General features: G+C 50.5%; 2 protein-coding genes across 5 annotated transcripts; one reads left to right on the top strand and one right to left on the bottom strand.

Moving 5' to 3' along the window:
• Nucleotides 1-214: 214 nt before the first annotated feature.
• Lmf2 (lipase maturation factor 2) lies at nucleotides 215-4,316 on the bottom strand. Of its 2 annotated transcripts, XM_003461564.5 has the most exons (14): nucleotides 4,085-4,316; nucleotides 3,575-3,828; nucleotides 3,446-3,474; nucleotides 3,133-3,350; nucleotides 2,880-3,058; nucleotides 2,546-2,687; nucleotides 2,257-2,391; nucleotides 2,080-2,185; nucleotides 1,909-2,005; nucleotides 1,654-1,836; nucleotides 1,411-1,579; nucleotides 1,219-1,330; nucleotides 1,049-1,145; nucleotides 215-957 (listed from the first exon to the last, which is right to left on the bottom strand). In XM_003461564.5, exons 1-14 carry the CDS (start codon nucleotides 4,176-4,178, stop codon nucleotides 655-657), a joined length of 2,118 nt encoding a protein of 705 aa, XP_003461612.1. In that variant the 5' UTR covers nucleotides 4,179-4,316; the 3' UTR covers nucleotides 215-654. The 2 variants fall into 2 exon arrangements, with proteins under 2 accessions (XP_003461612.1, XP_063099861.1); XM_063243791.1 differs by lacking the exon at nucleotides 3,575-3,828 and having other exon boundaries at nucleotides 4,085-4,224.
• A 41-nt stretch (nucleotides 4,317-4,357) lies between these two features.
• Ncaph2 (non-SMC condensin II complex subunit H2) lies at nucleotides 4,358-20,603 on the top strand. Of its 3 annotated transcripts, XM_013153629.3 has the most exons (21): nucleotides 9,418-9,443; nucleotides 9,635-9,734; nucleotides 14,708-14,809; nucleotides 15,683-15,738; nucleotides 15,817-15,901; nucleotides 15,972-16,040; nucleotides 16,145-16,224; nucleotides 16,305-16,426; nucleotides 16,735-16,821; nucleotides 17,224-17,357; nucleotides 18,287-18,358; nucleotides 18,672-18,738; nucleotides 18,863-18,970; nucleotides 19,063-19,116; nucleotides 19,267-19,337; nucleotides 19,420-19,513; nucleotides 19,588-19,656; nucleotides 19,764-19,819; nucleotides 19,907-20,008; nucleotides 20,107-20,256; nucleotides 20,325-20,603. In XM_013153629.3, the coding sequence occupies exons 1-21, from the start codon at nucleotides 9,433-9,435 to the stop codon at nucleotides 20,463-20,465; spliced, it is 1,830 nt and encodes a 609-aa protein (XP_013009083.2). In that variant the 5' UTR covers nucleotides 9,418-9,432; the 3' UTR covers nucleotides 20,466-20,603. The 3 variants fall into 3 exon arrangements, with proteins under 3 accessions (XP_003461611.2, XP_013009083.2, XP_013009088.1); XM_003461563.5 differs by lacking the exons at nucleotides 9,418-9,443; nucleotides 9,635-9,734 and adding an exon at nucleotides 4,358-4,732; XM_013153634.3 differs by lacking the exon at nucleotides 9,418-9,443 and having other exon boundaries at nucleotides 9,637-9,734; nucleotides 19,600-19,656.
• The last annotated feature ends 74 nt before the right edge of the window (nucleotides 20,604-20,677 follow it).

Raw genomic sequence — 20,677 nt, 5'->3', positions numbered from 1 at the left:
AAGAGTTCTGTTTAGCCTGTGTTCCATTGATGGCTTTGTGCTCCTAGAGTGACAACTGTGCCAGGCTGTGCTGGCCCTAAGGCTCCCTGTGTCCATTTTGCAGAGGACACAATGGAGGGACAGGGAGGTACTCATTAAGCCATGTCGGTGATGGGTGCCCAGTCATGCCTGGTGTCCTCAGGGCTACCCAGCAGGAAGGAAACAGCAGCATAGCCAAGCTCCAAGGGTGCTTTTATTGATGCCTGGATCCAAAAGGTGGGTCAGTGGATGGAGATGACAATACAGGTGACAACTTCTCTGCTGTCCTCAGTGAGCCCCTTATGCCTTCCAGATAAAGGCTGCGGTTAGGGACTCCACACTCAGACCTCTACATCCTGGGGCAGAGGACAAGCTTCCCATGACTGGGATGATATTCCAGCAAGGATCCTGAGCTGGGCCTTGGGCCACCTCCTGGGTCAATGCTGAGGCAGTGGGGGCAGTGGATGTAAGGGGACCAGTAATCTTAGGCAGCACGCAGCACCTTCAGTGAACAGTATACCAGCCTGTGTGGGTCCTGGCAGGATTGGCTAAGGCACAGTGGCAGGACCATGTCCCATTGCATGTCAGAGCTTAGTAGGTACCTGACCCTCCAGGGACACATGACAGAACACAAAGCTACTTTTTCCTCCGGGAGGTCCGGGAGCCACTGCTGCAGTTGTTGGGGGTGGGCACGGCTTGTCTGGATGCAGTTCTTGACTCCTTTTTGGAGATCAGTTTGTGATTTTCTTCTCTGGCTGGGGGGGAAGACTGGGGCAACCAAGAGGCCAGCAGGGCTTGCACAACTCTCACGGCACCCACAGCTCCCAGGAGCCCCCAGAGTAGGTTGGGGGGCTCCAGGGGAGATAGCTGGATTCGTATCCAGTGAAGGGCCCGGGCCAGTGCATGGGTAGGGCTGTGGGGCCGGGGTGGAGACTTGTCCTGTTAATAGGATGGAGAAAGGTGCCCATAAGATTGGCCTCTGCTGGTGGGAGTCCTCTACCACCTCCCAGCCTGGTGCACACCCTCCTACCTTAAGCCCAAACTGCTGCAGCAGCATCTCTAGGATGGGATCTCCCAGTGACACAGGTGGGAAGAATTCTTCTACCCACTGGCGGCGCCACCACCGGCTGCAACAGGACTGGATCCTTAGCACCTGGCCCAAGGCCCAGCCCCAACAACCCATCCAGCATGCAAGCTTACCCCTGCTCTCCAGGCTGAGAGAACCAGTATTTGTAGCGCTGGGCACGGATGTAGGTGGGTGGCTGCTTGTTAAAGGGGTACTGGGCAGCGTCATTCTGGATCAGGCGGATCACTATGAAGGGGGATAAGGCTCAGTATGGTTTGTAGAGCACATCTTCCTTGCCCGTCTCCAGCCCTGCCTGCTCCCCTCACCTGGCTCCTTGCCCTGCAGCAGGCGGAGCACCAGGCTGGTGAACCAAGGGCTGTGTGTATGTGGGCCCAGGGCTGCAAACCACATTTGCCAGTCGAGGCGTGGCTGGTGGGGTACCACGATGGGGGGTGGGCGGCTCACGTTTCCAGGTTTGTACATGAACTCAATCTCCTGCCAGGTGGACCCCAGGTTAGGTAGGCAGGCTGGCCTGGGTCCCTACGACCCCCAGCCCCTGGGAGGCTCACTGTCCAGTGGTGTCCATCATAGCTGCCTTCCAGCACCACCTCAGGGCGCCCACCCAGACCGGTCATCCGACGGAACAGGCCGTACGAGTTGGCCAGCTGCAGGTGCTCCACTGTGCCAAACAGGTGGTGAGCCTTAGTCCAGAGAAGCCCATGGGTCCCAGGCTCCACGTAGGAGTAGGGCACCTGCAGCAGGTAGAGACAAGGTTCAGTGTTGCTCTCTGGGCCTTCCAGCCCTCTTCGTATCATGCTACCTACCAGGCTAATCAGGAACAGGGCCACTGTGGAAGCACCCAAGATGGAAAGCTGGATTGCAGTATAGAACTTCTGCAGCCATCCCCGAATCTGTGCCCACCTGGGGGTAGGGCCAGGTGTGATCAGGTTGCCCTGGGGGTGGGCCTCCTCCCCCTCCCTGCCACAGGCATGTACCTCCAGAGGGCAGACAGCAGCTCCCAGGTCAGAGAGGCTGCGCCTAGCCACATAGTGGGGAGTGTCACCATCTTCAGCCACTGGGAGAACTGGTGGAAGGTGAAGGCTGCCAAAGGAGGGGAACATAAGGAAGGCTGGCCTGACCCTCACCCTGGACCCCCCCGACCCGGCACTCACTGATTCTGGAGTGGATCACATGCTGCTGCCAGTCAACTTCCAGGCCAAAGTAGTACGCAGTGCCATAGGCCAGTGTCGCATAGGTGGCCAGTTCTAGCAGCAGGGACAGTTTGCCCAGCAGGACCCTGTGCCAGGCTGTGGGCAGGATAGTCAATGGCTGTCAGAGGGTCCCCAGCCAGGGGCCAAGAGAGTGCGGTGTGGTTCTTTCAGAGAGTGCTGGAAGGAAGGAGATACCCTAGAGGGCAGAGGTGTGGGGACAGCTGGCTGTCAGCAGCAGCCTGACACTCACAGGTGGGCATCTTCCTGGGGAGGCTGAGCCCAGGCTCAGCAGCCAGATGCTGGTCATCCAGGAGGGCGGTGGTGAGCACCAGGGTGAGTAGGTTGAAGAAATTGTAGTTGCCAGTGATAATGATCAGAACTTGTAGCAGCACCTGAGAAGGTTTGTACTTAAAGCTCCTGAGAGCCATCCCCTACTAACCTGGTGACAGACCTCCCTCAGTGTGGCTGTCCATCACACACCTGCCCACCACACACCTGCCGGCCCAAGTATCACACCTTCTGGCTGTGAGGCTTCCCTGATAGCAGCACCACCTGCCTGCCAAGGTTGTCTTTACCCCACCTACCTGAGTATAAAAGGCGGCCAAACGCAGGCGGCGAATAGGGGCAAAGAACAGGAGGGGCACTGCGATCTCGATGAGGAAAGTAGCCACCACGCTGAGCTTGTGCAGCCAGATGGGCAGGTGGTGTGCAAACCAGGCAGCGGGTGTGGGCAGACACTGTGTCTCATAGTGGTAAGTGAGGGCTGTGGGCACAGGTGGGTGGTTAGGGCTTTGGAGGGCTCCCCGGGAGACCCCAGGTCCAGGCCAGGACACTCACCAGTGAGTCCCCACCATGCAGGACAGCGGCTGGTCAGTTTGACTACACCTGAGGCAAACATGAGGCGAAACAGCAGCCAGCGCACCAGCCAGAAGGTCAGGTGCTTACAGGCGGAAGCCCCTACCAGTGGCCCCTGGGGAGTCTGCTTTGGGCTGGAGAACTGCCTTAGCGGGGCTACCAGCACAGCCAGAAAGCCTGTCTCCAGGAGCAGGGAATCCCTGTGGGGACAAGAAATGGTACCAAATACGCCTCCTGACCCCCTCAGAGGACTTCCCAGGAAAGGCAGACCCTCGATTGGGCCTGAGTCACTCACCACTGGAAGTAGAGGAACACCTGGCCCACCTGCGGGGAGAAGGGCTGTTAGGGAGCAGGGCACCTCTGCAGTGCAGTGAAGCAGAGGCAGGGAAGCAGGATGGGGTGGGATGACAAGGGTCCCACTTGCCTGGCACGCTGACAGGTAGGCAGCCCAGAGAAGCAAGTAAACGAGGGGGTGGCGTAGCCGGCGGAGGAGCAGTGGACCTAGGGCCAGCACTGTGCCCAGCAAGCTCAGCAGCTCTAGGCCCTGGGCTGTGTCCAGTCCCAGCCTCGGCGCTTCCCATAGCAGCGTCGGGGTCTCCCACAGTTGTTGCCAGCGCCCCTTTCCCTGGGGCCGCAGCATCCTCCGCGCTGGCAGGATGCCTTCGGGGCCATAGAGGCCTGTGGGGCGGTAGGTCAGGGCAAGGCCTTTACCCTGCCTGCCCAGAACCTGAAGAGGGCAGCCACGCCCTGGAGGAAGAGCTGCTGCGGAGCGGCGACCCGCTACATCCCTCATCCCCTACGGCTATTCCAGCACCCCGGCTAGGCCGGGAACTCGCACGGCTCCCAGAAGTGGAGGGACCACCAGGGGGCCACGCGCCTCTAGATGGGGGGTGGTGGTGTCGCGCCTGGGGAGGTCCCACCCTGGGGTCCTCACCTGGGATCTGCGTATAGAGGGAAGCGAAGGCGAACAAGAAGACGGCGGCCACGCCCTGGAGGAAGAGCTGCTGTGGAAGCAGGGAGCCCGCCATAACGGCAACGAGGCGGACTAAAACTCAGCCCGGATCTTGTGGCCCCGCCCAGGCCTAGCCCGGCCCAGCCCGACCCGGCCCATAGCCCCGCAGGCCCGGCCAACAGTTGAAGGCGGCGGTCCCACCCCTGCGGCCCAGAAGCTGAGACCCGCTCGGCCAGCGGCCCCGCCTTCACGCCCTGGCCCCACCCACCTCCTGCCCTCTGCCCCGCCCCACTCTCCTGACCCCGCCCCTCCGCCACAGCCGCGGGCCCTGCCCCGGATGGCCCAAACCTCAGGCGGCTCAGGCCAGCGCTCGCTAGTCACGGAAGCGCAGGCGGCGCTCAGCTTTCGCACTTCCTGGGCGGGAACAGCAAAACAGCTCCAGAACCGGTGGCGGGCTGAAGCCGCGGCGGGCGCGGTGAGAACCGGCGCTGCAGGCCCGGGGCGGCGCAGCACCTCCCTGACATGGAGGACGTGGAGGTGCGCTTCGCTCACCTCCTGCAGCCCATCCGCGATCTCACCAAGAACTGGGAGGTGGACGTGGCGGCGCAGCTGGGCGAGTACTTGGAGGAGGTGAGGTGACAGAAGGCGCGCGGCGGGTCGTAGCCTCTGGCTCTTTGTGATATAAGGGAATGAAACGCCCAACCTACTATGTCCGCGAGTTCGTGTTCTCTAAAATCGAAGAATGAATTTTAGGAACAACGGAGGTAAGAGTAGAGTATATTTATTGAGAGAAAGAAAGCTTCTGTCTGAGAGAGAGAGAAGGGGTCCCGAGTGGGTTGCCAAGGACTCTGTCTTTTCCAGGGACTTTTATAGAGTGAAACCATGGATTCAACGTGGGGGAAGACTGGGAACTCCCAAGGCAGATGGGCATAAGGTGGGACATAACTATAGTTAGCCATAAGGTCAGTAGTTCAGGTAAAATTGATTACATTTGGAACAAATGGGGAAGGAGTCACAGAAAGCAGGCATTCTTACAGAGTGGTGACTCTTTCCTAGGGGGATGAGACCTCTTTAGGGTATCAATCCAGGATATTGTTGACTATGTATGTGGTCTTTTGTCTTGAGGCCTGGCCCACAGCAGGAGGCATCAGCTTCTCAGGCAGCTGCCAGGTGTGTGCATTGGCTCCATGGAGGACCTAGCCCTGTCTTCTTACCTATAATATTCGTAACTAGCTCAGCTGCCTGCAACAATCCCCCCTCTGAAGAAGTAACCCGAACTGCCGTGAGGGGATAAAGGGCGATGACCAGTCGCTAACTTTTTCGAGCTGAATAGGGTCGCAGTTATTGAATGGCAGTCAGAGGTACTTCTGCAGAGATCCTGTCTAGAGGCCCTCGATGGATACCAGGCGTTTTCATCTTGGGTGTGCACACAGCTTTAAGTCTGGAGGAGACAAAGCCAAAGAAACAGTTAAGCATGTATGGGCCAAGGAGCAAAATCATTAAGTCAGTTATGAGTATAGTTAACAAATTTCCACCAAGAAGCACTAGAATTAATTCTTATAAGAATAAAGTCCAGGGAAGCTTAGACTCTGACACGTCATTGATTTGTTATCTAATATCTTGAATAGCCACAGAGACATTAACAGAACAATCAGGAATATATATATACAACATTTAGTTTTTACAATTGCACAAGTGACCCCCTGTGCTGCTGTTAGAACATCTAATGCCATCTGATTTTGAAAGACAGCCTGTAATAAAAGATCATCTATCTGATTATATTTTAATCAGGAGATCTATTGGCTGTTAGGTTAAGTTTTTCTCTGTATGGCTGTATGAGCATGTAATGCTAGCAAAGCATACTTAGAATCAGTATAAATATTGACCTTTTGTCCCTTGCTAAGTTGTAAGGCTCTGGCTCTGCTGGCTGAGCACCAGTTCTAGGTGTAAGGGAGGCGCTTTTAACAGTGTGGTGTAAAGTTATTGCATATCCTGCCTTTCTTTTTTATTTTCCATGAAGGAGTTGCAATCACAGAAGAGGGTTAAATTTGGGTCAGTAAGCCGGGTGTCTGATAAGTTTTTTGACTGCGTATGTGTGAAGATTACCTGTTCACAGTCACGTTTATCAATCTCAGTTTTTTCCTCCTGTTCTGGCAAGAAGGTGGCGGGATTTAAGGAAGAACATGTCTTTATTTGAATGACTGGTCCTTGTAGAAGTAGAGTCTGGTATTTAAGAAATCAGTTGTCAGGCAGCCATAGACTTATCTTAGAAGAAAGAAGTCTTGCCACATGGTGAGATACAATACAATGAGATCTTTGCCTAAAGTCACCTTGATTGCCTTGATTGCCTCTGGCAATAAGAGATCTACAGCTCTAAGGCCAACAGGCCATCCCTTTGCTCTTTGCCTAAAGTCATTTTAGATACCCTGTAGGTTGTTAGCAGATCCTAGATTTTGTATAGCACTCTCCAAGCCATGCCTCGCCTCTCATCTACGTATAAATTGAAATGGTATCCTCTGGATAGGCTCATGGTCAGTGCATTTAGAAATGTTTGCTTAAGCTTTTGCAATGCCGCTTGCAAATTAGGTTCCCAGCATAAAATATGAGTATCTGTCTTTTGGGTCTCTTATAAAAAAGTTGATAGAGGGGTTGGATAATCTCTCCATATCTGGGTATCTAAAGGCTGCAAAAGCCTGTAACTCCTAGGTATCCCCTTAGCTGTTTTAGAGGTTTGGGCTATGGGAAGGAGAGAATGGGTTTAAGCTTGTTTTTTTTCCCTAGCCTTCAGGTCCCTTTGGATATAATGAGACCTAAATATTTTACCTTAAGACAGCAAAGTTGTACCTTAGATTTAGAGACCTTATAACCTTTGTCTGCTAGAATATTTAGCAGATCACAAGTGCCTTGGCTATAGAGCTCTTCCAAGGGGGCACATAACAGTATGTCATCTACATATTGCAAGCCTGTGACCTGGGAAAACTCAACATGCCAAGTCATGGGAAAGCACTTGTCTAAAAAAAGATGTAGACTATCTCTGAACCCTAGGGGGAGCACAGTCCATGTTAATTGAGATGCTTGATCCTGTGGATTTATTGTCCTATTTTACTTTTAGTTGCTCATAGTTTAGGATTTTTGTCTCCATAGGGGGAGGCAGCATACCTGACCTAGGTGCATATATATCACAGTATTTAAACATGATAAAATATATCTTCCTAAGAGAGGAACTGGACTTTTAGGCATAATCATAAATGAATGTGTAAAAAGAAAAACATTCCAGTTACAGCCTAAGCCTTGTAAAAAATAACAAATTACCTCCTCACCAGTGACTTCTTTCACTGAGGTGTGACGACTAGAAGAAAGACCAGGATTGAAAAGAGGGACCGAGAGGCTTGCGCCAGTATCCAGCAATAGGCTGGTTTTCTTTTTTCCTCTATAGTCATGATTACCTGGGCTCCTCTGTGGAGGTAACAGTCTGCCCAGAGGGAGAAGGCAGCGAGTGTCCTGGGGCCCTTTAGTCCTGCTGGACCAACTGATAGGATGGGTCTGAACCTTGGGGCCTTGGCCTCAGAGGGCACTCTGACCTCCAGTGGTCACCTTTGTAGTTGGGGCATGGCCCAGTCCCTCTTAAGGTGACCTGGCTTGTGGCAGGGGTAGCAGGTCTGCATTGTCTTTGAATTCTTGGAGCCCCCAAGAATCAGACTTTGGGTATGTTTTTCTTAAAGCTTCAACTAAGGCAGCTTCTTGTTCTTGGTCTCTTTGTTTTTTTTTCTTTGGCTTTCTCATTACAGTTATAAGATACTAAGGAGTAACTTTCATTAAAGTATCAAGTGAACTATCTGGAGCAAAGGCTATCTTTTGTAGCTTTTTTCTGATGTCTGGATTTAACTGAGTAATAAATATGTGGGGTTTTTTTTGGTCTTTTTTCCTTTTTATCAGTACCGGGGATCGAACTTATGACTGCCTGCTTGCAAGCCAGGTGCTTTGCTGTTGAGCTAAATCCCCAGCCCCAAATAAATATGTCTTTAAGCAAAATCTGCCCCTCTATCGAATCAGGATCTATAGACATACATTTTATTATTGCCTCTGATAAACAATCTAAGTCAGAGGGGTTTTCACCTTTTTCTTGAGAAATAGCTGACAATTTAAAATAACTAGAAGGCTTGGTTTTTGTCCTTTTTAGACCCTCAAGAATATACACTTGAGGGGCTGGAGGTTTAGCTCAGCGGCATAAGTGCCTGCCTTGCAAGCAGGCAGTCGTGAGTTGATCCCTGGTACCAATAAAAAGGAAAAAGACAAAAAAAATATATATATATATATATACACTTGAAAATGTCCCCTGTTCCAGTTTCCTGTATTATTGGCAGGCCACTTGGGGTCTTGGTAGGAACTGCTTGTGCCTCAGTGGGAACAGTTGGTTGTCCTGGCTGTCTGTCTTCTGGCCTTCTAAAAGTAACAATATGATAATCATATCCAAAGGCAATAGCAGCTTGCAATGCTGCCTCTCTCTCACTAGAAGTCAATGTTTGATTTAAGAGTAACATTACATCTTTCCAGCCTAGCTTGTAGGTCTGAGTAAATCCTCTAAAGACATCAATGTACTTATCAGGATCATCTGAAAATTTTCCTTAATTTGCTTTAATTCACTTCTAGCTTAATTTGCTTTAAGTCACTGAGAGAGAGACCTATGAATGGGAGTGGTCTCATAAGGATTATAATTATACCTGGAGCATAGATAAGAATTATCTTTTAATGCAAAGAAAATTTTAACATACTGCAGTTCTAACCATTTTTCCTCTTTCTTACAATATGATTTTAGTTGTAAAAGAACATCATAATTAATACTTCCCCCTGTATTCCATTTTGGCTCTAGGGGATAGGTAGGCCACGCACTCCTGCAGAGAAATACCAATTGTCTCTTTCTCAACATGGAAGGGTTGACCATCTTCCAGTGCTTAAGAATGCAGTCCAGAGGAGAAAGGGGCTTTGACATTGTGTTGCTCATGTCTAAATGGGTCCCAGTCTAGAGTCTATGAAGCAAAAGCAAACTCACCGCCGTCCAGTGATCTCGGTGGAAGACCTCCAAATGATATAGGGGAATGAAATGCCCAACCTACTATGTCCGCAAGTTCGTGTTCTCTAAAATCGAAGAATGAATTTTAGGAACAACGGAGGTAAGGGTAGAGTATATTTACTGAGAGAAAGAAAGCTTCTGTCTGAGAGAGAGAGAAGGGGTCCCGAGTGGGTTGCCAAGGACTCTGTCTTTTCCAGGGACTTTTATAGAGTGAAACCATGGATTCAACGTGGGGGAAGACTGGGAACTCCCAAGGCAGATGGGCATAAGGTGGGACATAACTATAGTTAGCCATAAGGTCAGTAGTTCAGGTAAAATTGATTACATTTGGAACAAATGGGGAAGGAGTCACAGAAAGCAGGCATTCTTACAGAGTGGTGACTCTTTCCTAGGGGGATGAGACCTCTTTAGGGTATCAATCCAGGATATTGTTGACTATGTATGTGGTCTTTTGTCTTGAGGCCTGGCCCACAGCAGGAGGCATCAGCTTCTCAGGCAGCTGCCAGGTGTGTGCATTGGCTCCATGGAGGACTTAGCCCTGTCTCACTACCTATAATATTTGTAAGTAGCTCAGCTGCCTGCAACATTTGGACATGCTTGTCCACTGGCTCGCTCCTTTCCCTGACTCCGGTCCTGCCTCTTGAAGTCCTCCCTTGCTAGATGCATCCGGAGCTGTCATGGCAGCCTGCCTGTTATCGAGCCATGGTGGAGTTGGCCCAGGTCTCTCGCAGGGTGTACTAGAAGACACACTGTTGGCAGTTAGCTGTTGTGTGCATGTTTAGGTGTTTGAAACATCTGGATTGCAATGTAAAGAGGATTATTTTGGATTTTTAGGTTGGTTTCAAGCTAGGGTCATATTAGATCCTGTCAGCGTTTAATTCTTACACATCTGACACCTATCTAGATATGTGAAGAAGCTGTCTGCTCTGTTTCTGCACTTAATTTCCACTCCTCAACCCCGTACAATCTGGCTTTCACTAGTGAATACTTAAATATTTTTTGCTGAAATCAGTAGTGACATCTATCTTAGCAAATCCAAGGTGTGCTAGAAATATTAAGATTTGTAGCATTTATGGGGTTGACGACTCCTTTTTTGAAACAGTGATCTTTCTTGTATTTCACTGCATGTTTTTTCGTTCTAAGTATTGAACTTCTCAGGGTGGAGCCCTCTCTCCCTTAAACAATCACACTTATTTCCATGATTTTAAATGCCTGTGGGACATAGTGGGGCACAACTGTAATCCCAACACTTGATAGGCTAAGGCAGGAGGATCGCTGGGAGTTTGTGGCCAGCTTGGGCTACACAGTGCCAAAAAAAAAAAAAAAAAAAAAAAAAAATTAAAAACCACCCGTGTGTGAATTGCCAGATTTGTGCCTCTGTTCCAGCCAGACCTGTCTTCCAAACCTGTCCTTTTGTTATCCAGGTGCTCTTTTGACACCCATTGACATGTGAGCATCTCAGATTTGACTTATTTAGAGAGAAGCTCTTCATCTTTCTGCTTGATCCCATCTTCTCCATCTCAGTAAATGGCACCATTGTTCAAATGAAAGTGAAAGTCAAGGGACTTTGGTAATGGAGCTGAAAACTCCACACAAGGTTCATATATGAATTCTGTAAGTTACGTCTCCAGAGTATCAGCAGAATTCATCTGCTCTCGATTTTATTTGGCCCAGCCCTAGATTTGTTTAAAACCTTCCCATCTGTGGTCCCTATCCCCTTTTGTGTTCCAATCCAATCTGTCTTTCACTCAGCAAATGTAACCCTCTTTTTTTTTTTTTTTTTTTTTTTGTCTTTTTGAGACAGGGTCTCTATGCAGTTCAGGCTGGCCTTGAGCTCACTTTGTAGCCTAGGCTGGTCTCGAACTTGCAACAATCCTCCTGCCTCAGCCTCCCGAGTGCTGGGATTACAGGCGTGAGCCACCACACCTGGTTCAAATGTGACCCTCTTTTAACAGCTGAAGTCAGGGCAAAGCTCTGCCCATTCTAAAACCCTTCCCTGGCTTCAATGAATCTAGACTAAAATTCCCAAGTCTTCTCTTCTGAGTCTGTTTTTGGACTAATTTTGGGCTGTTGTCTACCTTATTCTTTTGAACCAGTCAACTTACAGCAACACAATATTGTTGGCCCCATACTTCACACTTTGCTCTCACTGGGAAATATTCTATGGCCAGATCCTTTCCATCCTTAGGTCTTAACTTAAATGACAGCCTTATCTGAAAGAGTCCTGAGCTCTGCCATGGCATTTAGACACATTAGAATCTTATCACAGCCTTTCTTCCACTTATTTACTTATCTGAGGCCTGTCTTCAACTTGGAAAGTAAATTCTGCAAGGGCAGCATTCATATGTATGCTCTCTTGCTTCGGCTTACAAGAGTGCCTTAATAGATGTGGAATAAATGTTAAGTGGACAGATGATCTGATGACTGATCATTTCTGCTTTGATGCACAATCTGCTGAGAAAATGGAGAGAACTGTGCCCGACAGAGCTACTGTAGATTCAGGTTGCTTGGTGGAGTAGTGTCCTTGGGGTACCTGGGAAGTCCACTTCCTGGCTTGGTCAGTTCTCCACCTGCTTCCTGTGACTGTTCTTCTAAACCCTCCCTGCCCTTAAGGTCCTGAGTTCTGGCTGCTACTTTTGCCTTTACACTCCTTTTTTATTTTTTAACCAGAAAATTTTCCTTTTTCTTTGAAAGATAGCAATGTTTTACATTTTTTAAAACTTTTAAAAAAAATTTTAAAGCAAATAAAACCGAAGTACAACAGAATAGATCAAAACAAAATGATGAAAGCAATAAACAAGATAGTAGGAAATAAAAAATGACTACCATAATGCCTCTTATTATCTTCACAATAACTGCTCATACCATCAGACATAATAAAATCAGAACAAAACAGAATAAAACCAGTCAAAACAAAATAGTGAAAGTGATACAGGGCTTCAAAACAAGATACATTTATCAAAAGTAGGAACAGAAACATGCTCCACAGAGTGAGCATGGGCCAATTAAAAGTAGGAAAAGAAGTACACTGCGTGAAAAAGAGAATAGTGGCCCAGAATATTCTTTATTTCTAATATGTCTTAGAATCTTTTCCTTTTTTTTATCTGTTTATTTTCTGTTGCTGAGTATCTCTTTTGTACCAAGAACCATATAAAATTCTTGAGAAAGCACTGGATGTTGTGGTATACAGCTATAAGCCCAGTACTCAGGAGGCTGAGATAGGAGAATCACCACTAGTTCAAGTATAGAGACCTTATCCCCAAAACAAAATCAAAAACAAAAAAGCAAAGCAAACAATAGTCTGCTTTAGTGGGACTATAGTCTTACGGGAACATGAGTTCTAATGCAGCAGCCAAATAAAGTTGTAGATTTCATGCATCTGATGCTTACTTGGCCAAGCACTTGAGTACCTGTAATCCTTAGAACTATTTGAAGAGCACTAGCAGGATTAAGGATGTGCCCAGAGCCACAGCTGATGGTAGGCACAACAGGTCCACTTTTCAACACCATATGTTGTGCTGTCATAAGCTTATGACATGTACGACAGAAAAGTTTAGCATTGTCTGAAGAGTTTGATTGGGGACTTAACTTATTTGGGGTAAAAAAGAGTTGCCTCATACTTGATCTGAAGAAAGTTCTGTGCAAAGAGGTGCTGAGGGGAAAGGTACTGGGTTCAGTGGCTGGCCTGAAAGTGGACCCATGTGGCTGTTAGGGGTGGCACAGAGGAAGGCTGGTGGCTCCAGAGGGAGACTGGTGAGCATGAAGGGCTCCCAGAGGGGCTGCTTAAGCCTGGTGCCTTTAGGCTTCTGTGTGAGGCAGTGGGCAGTGAAGAGAAGCTGGGGAGGCAGAAAGAGCCAGGGAGAACCTTACTGGTGCAGAAGACTTGGCTGGGCCAGGTGGGTCACTGGAGGGAAACGTGGCCTTGGCAGAGGATGAGCCTGTATTGAATAGGCAGGTGAGGGAGGTGCTGGGTTTCTGGTCAGTGGGTTGGTGGCTGTCTAGAGTTAAGTGTGGACTTGTTCACTGTGCTTTACATTTTTGGGGAGGTACTGGGAATTGAACTAAGCACTTTGCTCTTGCCAGGCAGGTGCTCTGCTGCTTTGCTATATCCCCAGCCCTGACTGACTTACTGTGAATCCTGCTTATGACTGAAGAAGATGGTTGGATATGTGGATTTGGTTTAGATAAAGACCTAACCTACAAATGTGATGTCCTGGAGCAGATGGGTGGGCAGGACTGAGACTTGTCAGAGGGAAGGGCCCCCTTCAGCGTGGCTTGCAGGGCTTCATGCACCTTCTCTTCTTTCAGGCCAGGGTCTCAGGTTCTGGCCACGTTGTAGCCTTATACTTCTGTAGACTGTAGAGCTCCTGAATTAGTGGAAATAGCTTCCACTCTTGGTGACCTCTTTGGAGATTTTCTCATCTAACACTGCAATATCTTGCCTTTCCGCACACTCATATTTGCTATGTTTGTACAATGCTTGTTTTCCTAAGTGTGTAGTTGTGTCCTGACACTGCTAATTCTCTTGGCATGGGCTATTGCTTTTCCTAAAATACCACTCCTTTCACCTGCCTGGTGAGCTTTATCCATTTCTCAGATTTAACTTTGATGTTATCATCCCATTAGTTCATCAATTTTTACTGGACAGTAGCATCAGGCACTGAACTAGAGGTTGGAAGTATCCTCATAACTGCTCACAATCCATTAATACTGAAAAATAGTGCGACAAGCCGCATATGGTTCCTCACCCCTGTAATCCCAGAATTTGGGAAGCTGAGCCAAGAGGACTGCCGTGAATTTTACATAGTGAGTTCAAGATTGGTCTGACCTTCATATTGAGACCTTGTCTCAAATGTAAAAAAAGAGAGAGAGAGAGAGAGAGAGAGAGAGAGAGAGAGAGAGAGAGAGAGAAAGAAAGAAAGAAAAGAAAGAAAGAAAGAAAGAAAGAAAGAAAGAAAAAATAGCCCAACAAGACACACGGACGGGGTTACAAGGAGGCTCCAGGCAGTAAGGGAAACCCTATAAGAGTTTTACCAGGGATAGTTAGGGGCAGATTACCAGGCAGACAGATCAAAGAACAGAACCAAGGAGCTCAGAAATACATGTCGGGGCTTCAAAGTGTTGCTGTCTGAGAGGGACCAGCTTCATGGGGAAAATCCTGAATTAAGTATGGAGATGCTTGTGGGGCTTGGGGTGCAGCTCAGTAATAGGGCCTCGTATGTGCAAGGCCCTGGGTTGTTAAACTCTAGTACCTACCAAAAAGATTGTGCAAGAGTTTTGATCTCTGTGGCGACCCTTAGTGAGCAGCTATAAATGCAGTCCCAGAGCTTTGAGGAAAAGATGGTTTAGAGGGGGATTTGGGAGTTTTTGGCATGTGTTGGTAGCTTGGGCAGGCGGGGTGTATAAATGTGCAGGTGGAAGATGTGCCTCAAGAGAGGGCTGTGGGTAAAGTGGTGGGCTGGGGGGACTTCCCTGGGAGGATAGGAGCACAGCCTAGGCCTTGACTTCCCCTGTACTTGTGTCATTTCTTGCAGCTGGACCAGATCTGCATTTCTTTTGATGAAGGCAAAACCACAATGAACTTCATTGAAGCAGCGCTGCTGATCCAGGGCTCGGCCTGTGTCTACAGTAAGAAGGTGGGCCCTGTCTGGGTAGCAGCCTTGGCACTTGATGACAGTGCGACAGCTTTCTTACTGAGGCAGGTGGCAGTGCTTATCCTGTCTGTGATCTATCTTGCTAGCATTGCAGACTCCACCCTTATTCCTTTTCACTTCTTATTAAACTTGGGTTTAAAATGGCATGTCTGGGTTTGGGTATAACTCAGTGGTACAGTACTCATTTACTGTGCAAGAAGTCCTGGGTTCCATCCCTGGTACTGGAGAAAATACAAATAAGAAAGTAATAAAAACAGTACTGCCAGGAAGAAGGGGCCATGTTATCATGGCTGTGCACACGCTCTGCCTTCCTTAAGTCTTACCTGTGAATGCTTCAGAACTCTAACCCTCAGCACTTGGAAGGATGAACAGGAAGATCACACGTTTGAGGGTAGCCTAGACTATGTAGTGATAATCTTGTTTAAAAAAAAAAAAAAAAAAAGAATAAAAAAACCAAACCCTGTAACTCTCAGCCTGTGGCTGGGACCTCCTGGGAGGTGAAGGGTGTTAGCAGTGACCCTGGGGATCGGGTGGCCCGGCCTCGGACCCAAGGAGGAGATGCTGGCATGGGTGTCCTTGGTGGGAGCCTGTGGGCAGAAGGGCAGTGGGTGTCAGTGTGAGGGTCCATGTGGCACGGTGTGGTGACATGATTGTGCTGCTCACTGAGGCTGTGCTTGCTGCATGGGAGTTCTGGGGCACAGGAGAGGAGTAGGAATCCTCAGCTGATGAAGTAATTCTGATTTGATGCTGGTTTGACCAGAGAATTACTTGAGTGGCAAGATGGGCAGGGCTTCTGGGGGGGGGACTGCAAGCGGCCCTCCTTTCATGTGTCCGCACTGCCTCCTGCATCACCAGGTGGAGTACCTCTACTCGCTGGTCTACCAAGCTCTTGACTTCATCTCAGGCAAGAGGTGAGTACTGGAGCCAGAGTGGGAAGGAGAAGCCTTTACCATGCAGTCTCCTGGATGCCCATGGATGCTCTCTCTCAGGCGGGCCAAGCAGCTCTCCTCAGTGCAGGAAGATGGGACTGGTGAGGCCTCCAACTCTGGGGTACCACATGAGGCAGAGGATGAGGTGAGTGGACCCATGGCCCCTGCCCCAGGTGCCTGCCTGAGCGTTTGCTGTGAGCTCTTGTCTCCCACAGTTTCTGTCACTGGATGACTTCCCTGTGTCGCGGGCCAATCTGACTCTGAAGAGTGACCAGGCACCCAGCGTGAGTGTTTGCCCTGTTGGTTGGGGTAGGGTCAGGTGTTAATCTAGTCGAGTGTGGAGGGTTGTGTTAGACAGCTTGTGCCCCAATGCCTGGCTGGCCCGCAGGAGCTGCACATCATCCCTCTCTTGCCCATGGCCCTGGTGGCCCCTGATGAACTGGAGAAGAACAACTGGCCCCTGTACAGGTATGTGCTAAGCCCAGCCATATGGAGGAGGTGGCCTGCCTGGGAAGGGTCTCTCCAGTAGGTGTGTTTTGCCAGTATAGCCGCCAGGGTGAGGTCCTGGCCAGCCGGAAAGACTTCAGGATGAATACCTGCACCCCCCATCCAAGAGGGGCCTTCATGTTGGAGCCAGTTGGCCTGTGTCCCATGCCAGGGAGTCAAAAGGGTGAGGTCTTGGGTATGCATGGCTTGGTGGGAAGGACTGTGTCAAAGATCTTTTGAGGGGGCTCCTTTCAAATATCCCATGCTTGCCAGCTTTGATCTCAGGAGCTGCCCCTCCTCAGGTGCCTGCTTCACAGTGGATGTGCTGGCTGGAGCTTGTCCCTCTCTCCCATTTTTTTCTACGCCTTGATTGGAGATCACAGCTGGTCTCATTTGGGGTATGGGGCCTGTGGGTCTCTGCCTTCTGCTAGCCCTCTAGAGGGGTTCACTGGGTACTAGTTAGGGACCTTGCCTACTCCCCATCTCTCTTAGATGCCAGGAGGGCTGAGGGGCAGCCAATGGAAGTCTCTGGGTGCAGCAGTCCTGTTCCTATGCTTGGCTCCTGCCAGGATGAGCCAGGTGAGACAGCACTGAGCAGGGGCCAGGGAGGAAGGGCTGGGTGGGCAGGCTGGGGTGGGGCTGTGCTCATCTTCCCTACCCACATAGCCTGCTCCCTGATCTGCAGCATGTAGTGGGAGCAGACAGGTTTAGGGCTGGCGGCTACTGGGCCTCAGTTACCACCCTGTGACTGCCCTCCTGGGCCTTCTCCAGGCAGACATAGATGGCAGCATGGAAAGAGGAATGTTTGCTAAGAAGTAAGATGAACCAAGGCATACTAGTATGACAGAGTGTCAGGTGCTGCTGGGGTCTCTGCAAGAAGAGGGAGGGGCCTTTTGGGCTCCCCTGGCATCAGCCAGGGCAGCCACCTTGGTGTCTGCACTTTGGCTCCCAGAGCTTACTGGTTTCCTGTTCCCTTTCTAGGCATTGCTCCAGAAGGGCCAGTGCTCAGCAGTGGGGATGAGGATGATGGGGATGCACAGGAGGCAGCAGAGCTTCCAGAGGCTGCATCCCCCAAGGCTGCTCAGGAGCCCAGGGAGCCTGGGAGCCCCCAGCAGGTGGGACCCCACAGGGCTGCCCTGCTCTATGGCTTACATGGGGAGGACAGGGCAGTGGCACTGGCTCTAGGCTTGTTGGTTTCTGTCCCTCCTCTCTGGTCTTTGTACATGAGGCTCATGCAACCCTGTCCCCAGCCCGGGTGTCTTCAGCCAAACTTTTAAAAGTAGCTCCCATGTTCCGAAGGGTAGGCTGGTGTTTAAGGTGTGAGCCCTATGGGACTGAAGATACCTGGGCTGCTAGTTATTCTCCAAGGCCAGCCCCTTGTGGTCAGGCTGATAGGATGGATCTGGAGGGCCCTCTGGTCCTCCCTGAATCAATAGGGGTCCAACTTCCCACACAGCTAAGAAAATCTTGCTTAGTAAAACAGAACCAAACCAGTCTGAATCAATCCATTATCTGGGCCGTGGATGTAGCTCCATGGCAGAGCTCTTGCTTAGCATGTGAGAGGCCCAGGGTCAATTCCTAGCACACAAAGTAATTAAGAGTGCTCCCCACTGAACTACATTTCCAGCCCCTTATTTTGAGACAGGTTGTCGCTAAATTGCCCAGGCTGGACTCAAATTTGCGATCTTGCCTCAGCCTCTCTAAATCCTGGAATTATGGGTATGTGCCACTGTGTCCAACTTCTTAGTTATTATACAATTTTTTTAAAGAAGAAAAAGTTTTGCAGCAGGTATTTGTATGTTCAAAAGTTTTTCTCAGGAATTTTTAGTCTTGACTATTTAAATTTCTTGCCCTAAAGAGGGGTCCCCATGGTGTTATCTGTTCTTGTTTTCTGGGGACCTGGAATCAAACTCTGGACCTCGTGCTTGCCAGTGCTGCGCCACTAAGCCGTATCCCTGGCCCCTCCCACAATGTTCTTGACATGAACCCTAGGGCTAACCCAGTGCCAGGGTCAGGAAAGGGGACCCTTGTGGTCTGTTTGCAGAGTGTCACCCCGCCCAGGAGTTACATGCTGTGGGAGCAAGAGGAGGCCCCAGAGACTGTGTCCTGGCTGAAGGTAAGGGGTATCAGGATCCAATGTCCGGTAGGGGTGTGTTCATAAGGGTACCACCTGCTGCTCTTTGGGTACCACCTCAGCTTAGAGCCTCTGTGGCCCTTTGCACTTTTTCAAGGAGATCTTCCTTCTCCCAGAAATTATAGTCCCTTCTGTATTTCTAGGCTATCTCCCTCCCTTGAGCATCATGTTTGTTGTCCTGGGTTGAGTGTGGTTGGTCTCTTCAGGAGATGTGATTGAACCTGGTGCCTGGGCTTTGGGAGGGAAGATGTGCAGCCCCCTACTCCCCCTTAGTGTCTGCTTGTACTGTGCTCAGGAGGCCTCAGACCCCTGGCAGAGCCTGGACCCCTTTGACTCCTTGGACTCCAAGCCCTTCAAGAAAGGTAACTGGGTATGGCTACCTCCACTTAAGTCCCTTAGCCAGTTTGCTGGGGCGCAAGGTAGTGGGATAGGGGTGAGCCCTGCACCCTAATCCATGGTTGCTCTTGAGACAGCCTATCTGCCCAGGTAAGCCCTACTCTGTGCCCACCTGTGTGGAGGAGACTCCAGGACAGAAGCGCAAGAGGAAGGGCTCCACCAAGTTACAGGACTTCCACCAGTGGTACCTGGCTGCTTGTGAGTGGGGTGCACCTCATCTGCCTGGGAGCAGGGAGTGGGGAATCGTGAGGAAAAGGGCCTTGCTTGACTCCTGCTGACTGGGTTCTCAGATGCTGACCATGCCGACAGCAGGAGGACCCGGCGAAAGGGCCCTACCTTTGCAGGTGAGGCCTAGGATGTTGAGGATGTGCACAGGAGGTGTCTTACTTTGCTCTCTTCACCCCACACCCTCTGCTGTGGGGTTACCCAAGGCCTTGGCTAGACTGGTGAGAGCCTGAGCTAGGCAGGAGCCCCTCACAAGGTTTCTTTGGCAGACATGGAGGTACTGTACTGGAAGCACGTTAGCGAGCAGCTGGAGACCCTCCGGAAGCTGCAGAGGCGGGAGGCAAGTACCCCTGCACCAGGGTCTGGGACTCTGTAGGTCAATGATAGTAGGTGATGGTGTCCTCACATACCTCTTTGGACAGACTGCTGAGCAGTGGCTGCCCAGGACTGAAGAAGAGATGTGGCCTGCAGAAGATGACCACCTGGGGGATTCCTTGGAGGGCCTGGGGGCAGCTGGTAGGTGCCTGCTGGGGTAGGGTGAGGCTTAGTACCTTCTGCAAGCTCATAGGCCACCTCCTGTGTTCTAACAGATGACTTTTTAGAGCCTGAAGAGGATGTAGAAATTGAGGGAGCAAAACCAGGGGAAGCTGCTGACATGGGTAGGTCCAGCTAGCAGCTGGCCAGGGTATGCTGAGGGGCAGGAGCTGTGGGAAGGGAGGGTAGGATGGAGTCCACAGCTACAGAGATCTTGGTTGGCCCTTCCCAGATGCAGAGGCCATGCCAGAGTCCCTGAGGTATGAGGAACTGGTTCGAAGGAATGTGGTAAGTTTGGGCAGAGTGGGGGGAGCTGGCTGAAGGCCCCCCAGGTCTTTGAGTTATTAAGCCTGAGCTGGTTTGGTTTTGCCCTAGGAGCTCTTCATTGCCACCTCCCAGAAGTTTGTCCAGGAGACAGAGCTCAGCCAGCGCATCAGGGACTGGGAGGACACCATCCAGCCTCTGTTGCAGGAGCAAGTGAGGAATGGGTGTAACCTGGAGGCCAGAACTGCCTACCTAGGGTCTATCCAGGGCCTCACCCCTACCCATTGCCAATGCATCCCTCCTTTGTTCAGGAGCAGCATGAGCCCTTTGACATCCACACCTATGGGGACCAGGTGGTGTCACGGTTCACCCAGCTCAACGAGTGGTGTCCCTTTGCGGAACTTGTAGCTGGCCAGTCTGCCTTTGAGGTGTGTCGCTCCATGCTGGCCTCTCTACAGCTGGTGAGTGGCCTAGGACATCCAGGCGGGGGAAACGATCATTGGACCCTGCTGATGCCTTGCCCCTGCAGGCCAATGACTACACAGTGGAGATCCGTCAGCAGCCGGGGCTGGAGACAGCTGTGGATACCATGTCCCTGAGACTGCTCACACACCAGCGAGCCCACAAGCGCTTCCAGACCTATGCAGCCCCATCGATGGCCCAGCCCTGAGTGAGAAGCTGGGGGTAGTGTGTGGGAAAGGAGCCTGTCCCAGAAGCTTGTGTGCCAAGGGGCTGCTCGCTCCTCCATTGATTCCTGGCTGGCCGGGCAAAATAAAGTGTCGTCATCCCACTTACCCCTTAAGAAAAACCTTGAAAAATGCTTGCTGGCACAGATCTCATACTCATGCACACACGCACGCACACACACAGAGGTGCCCGAGT

Source organism: Cavia porcellus, unplaced genomic scaffold (assembly GCF_034190915.1).
Source record: "Cavia porcellus strain 051 isolate PalLab524CR breed Dunkin Hartley unplaced genomic scaffold, mCavPor4.1 scaffold_40, whole genome shotgun sequence".
NCBI classification, from domain to species: Eukaryota; Metazoa; Chordata; class Mammalia; order Rodentia; family Caviidae; genus Cavia; species Cavia porcellus.
This window is presented reverse-complemented; position numbering and strand designations above follow the sequence as displayed.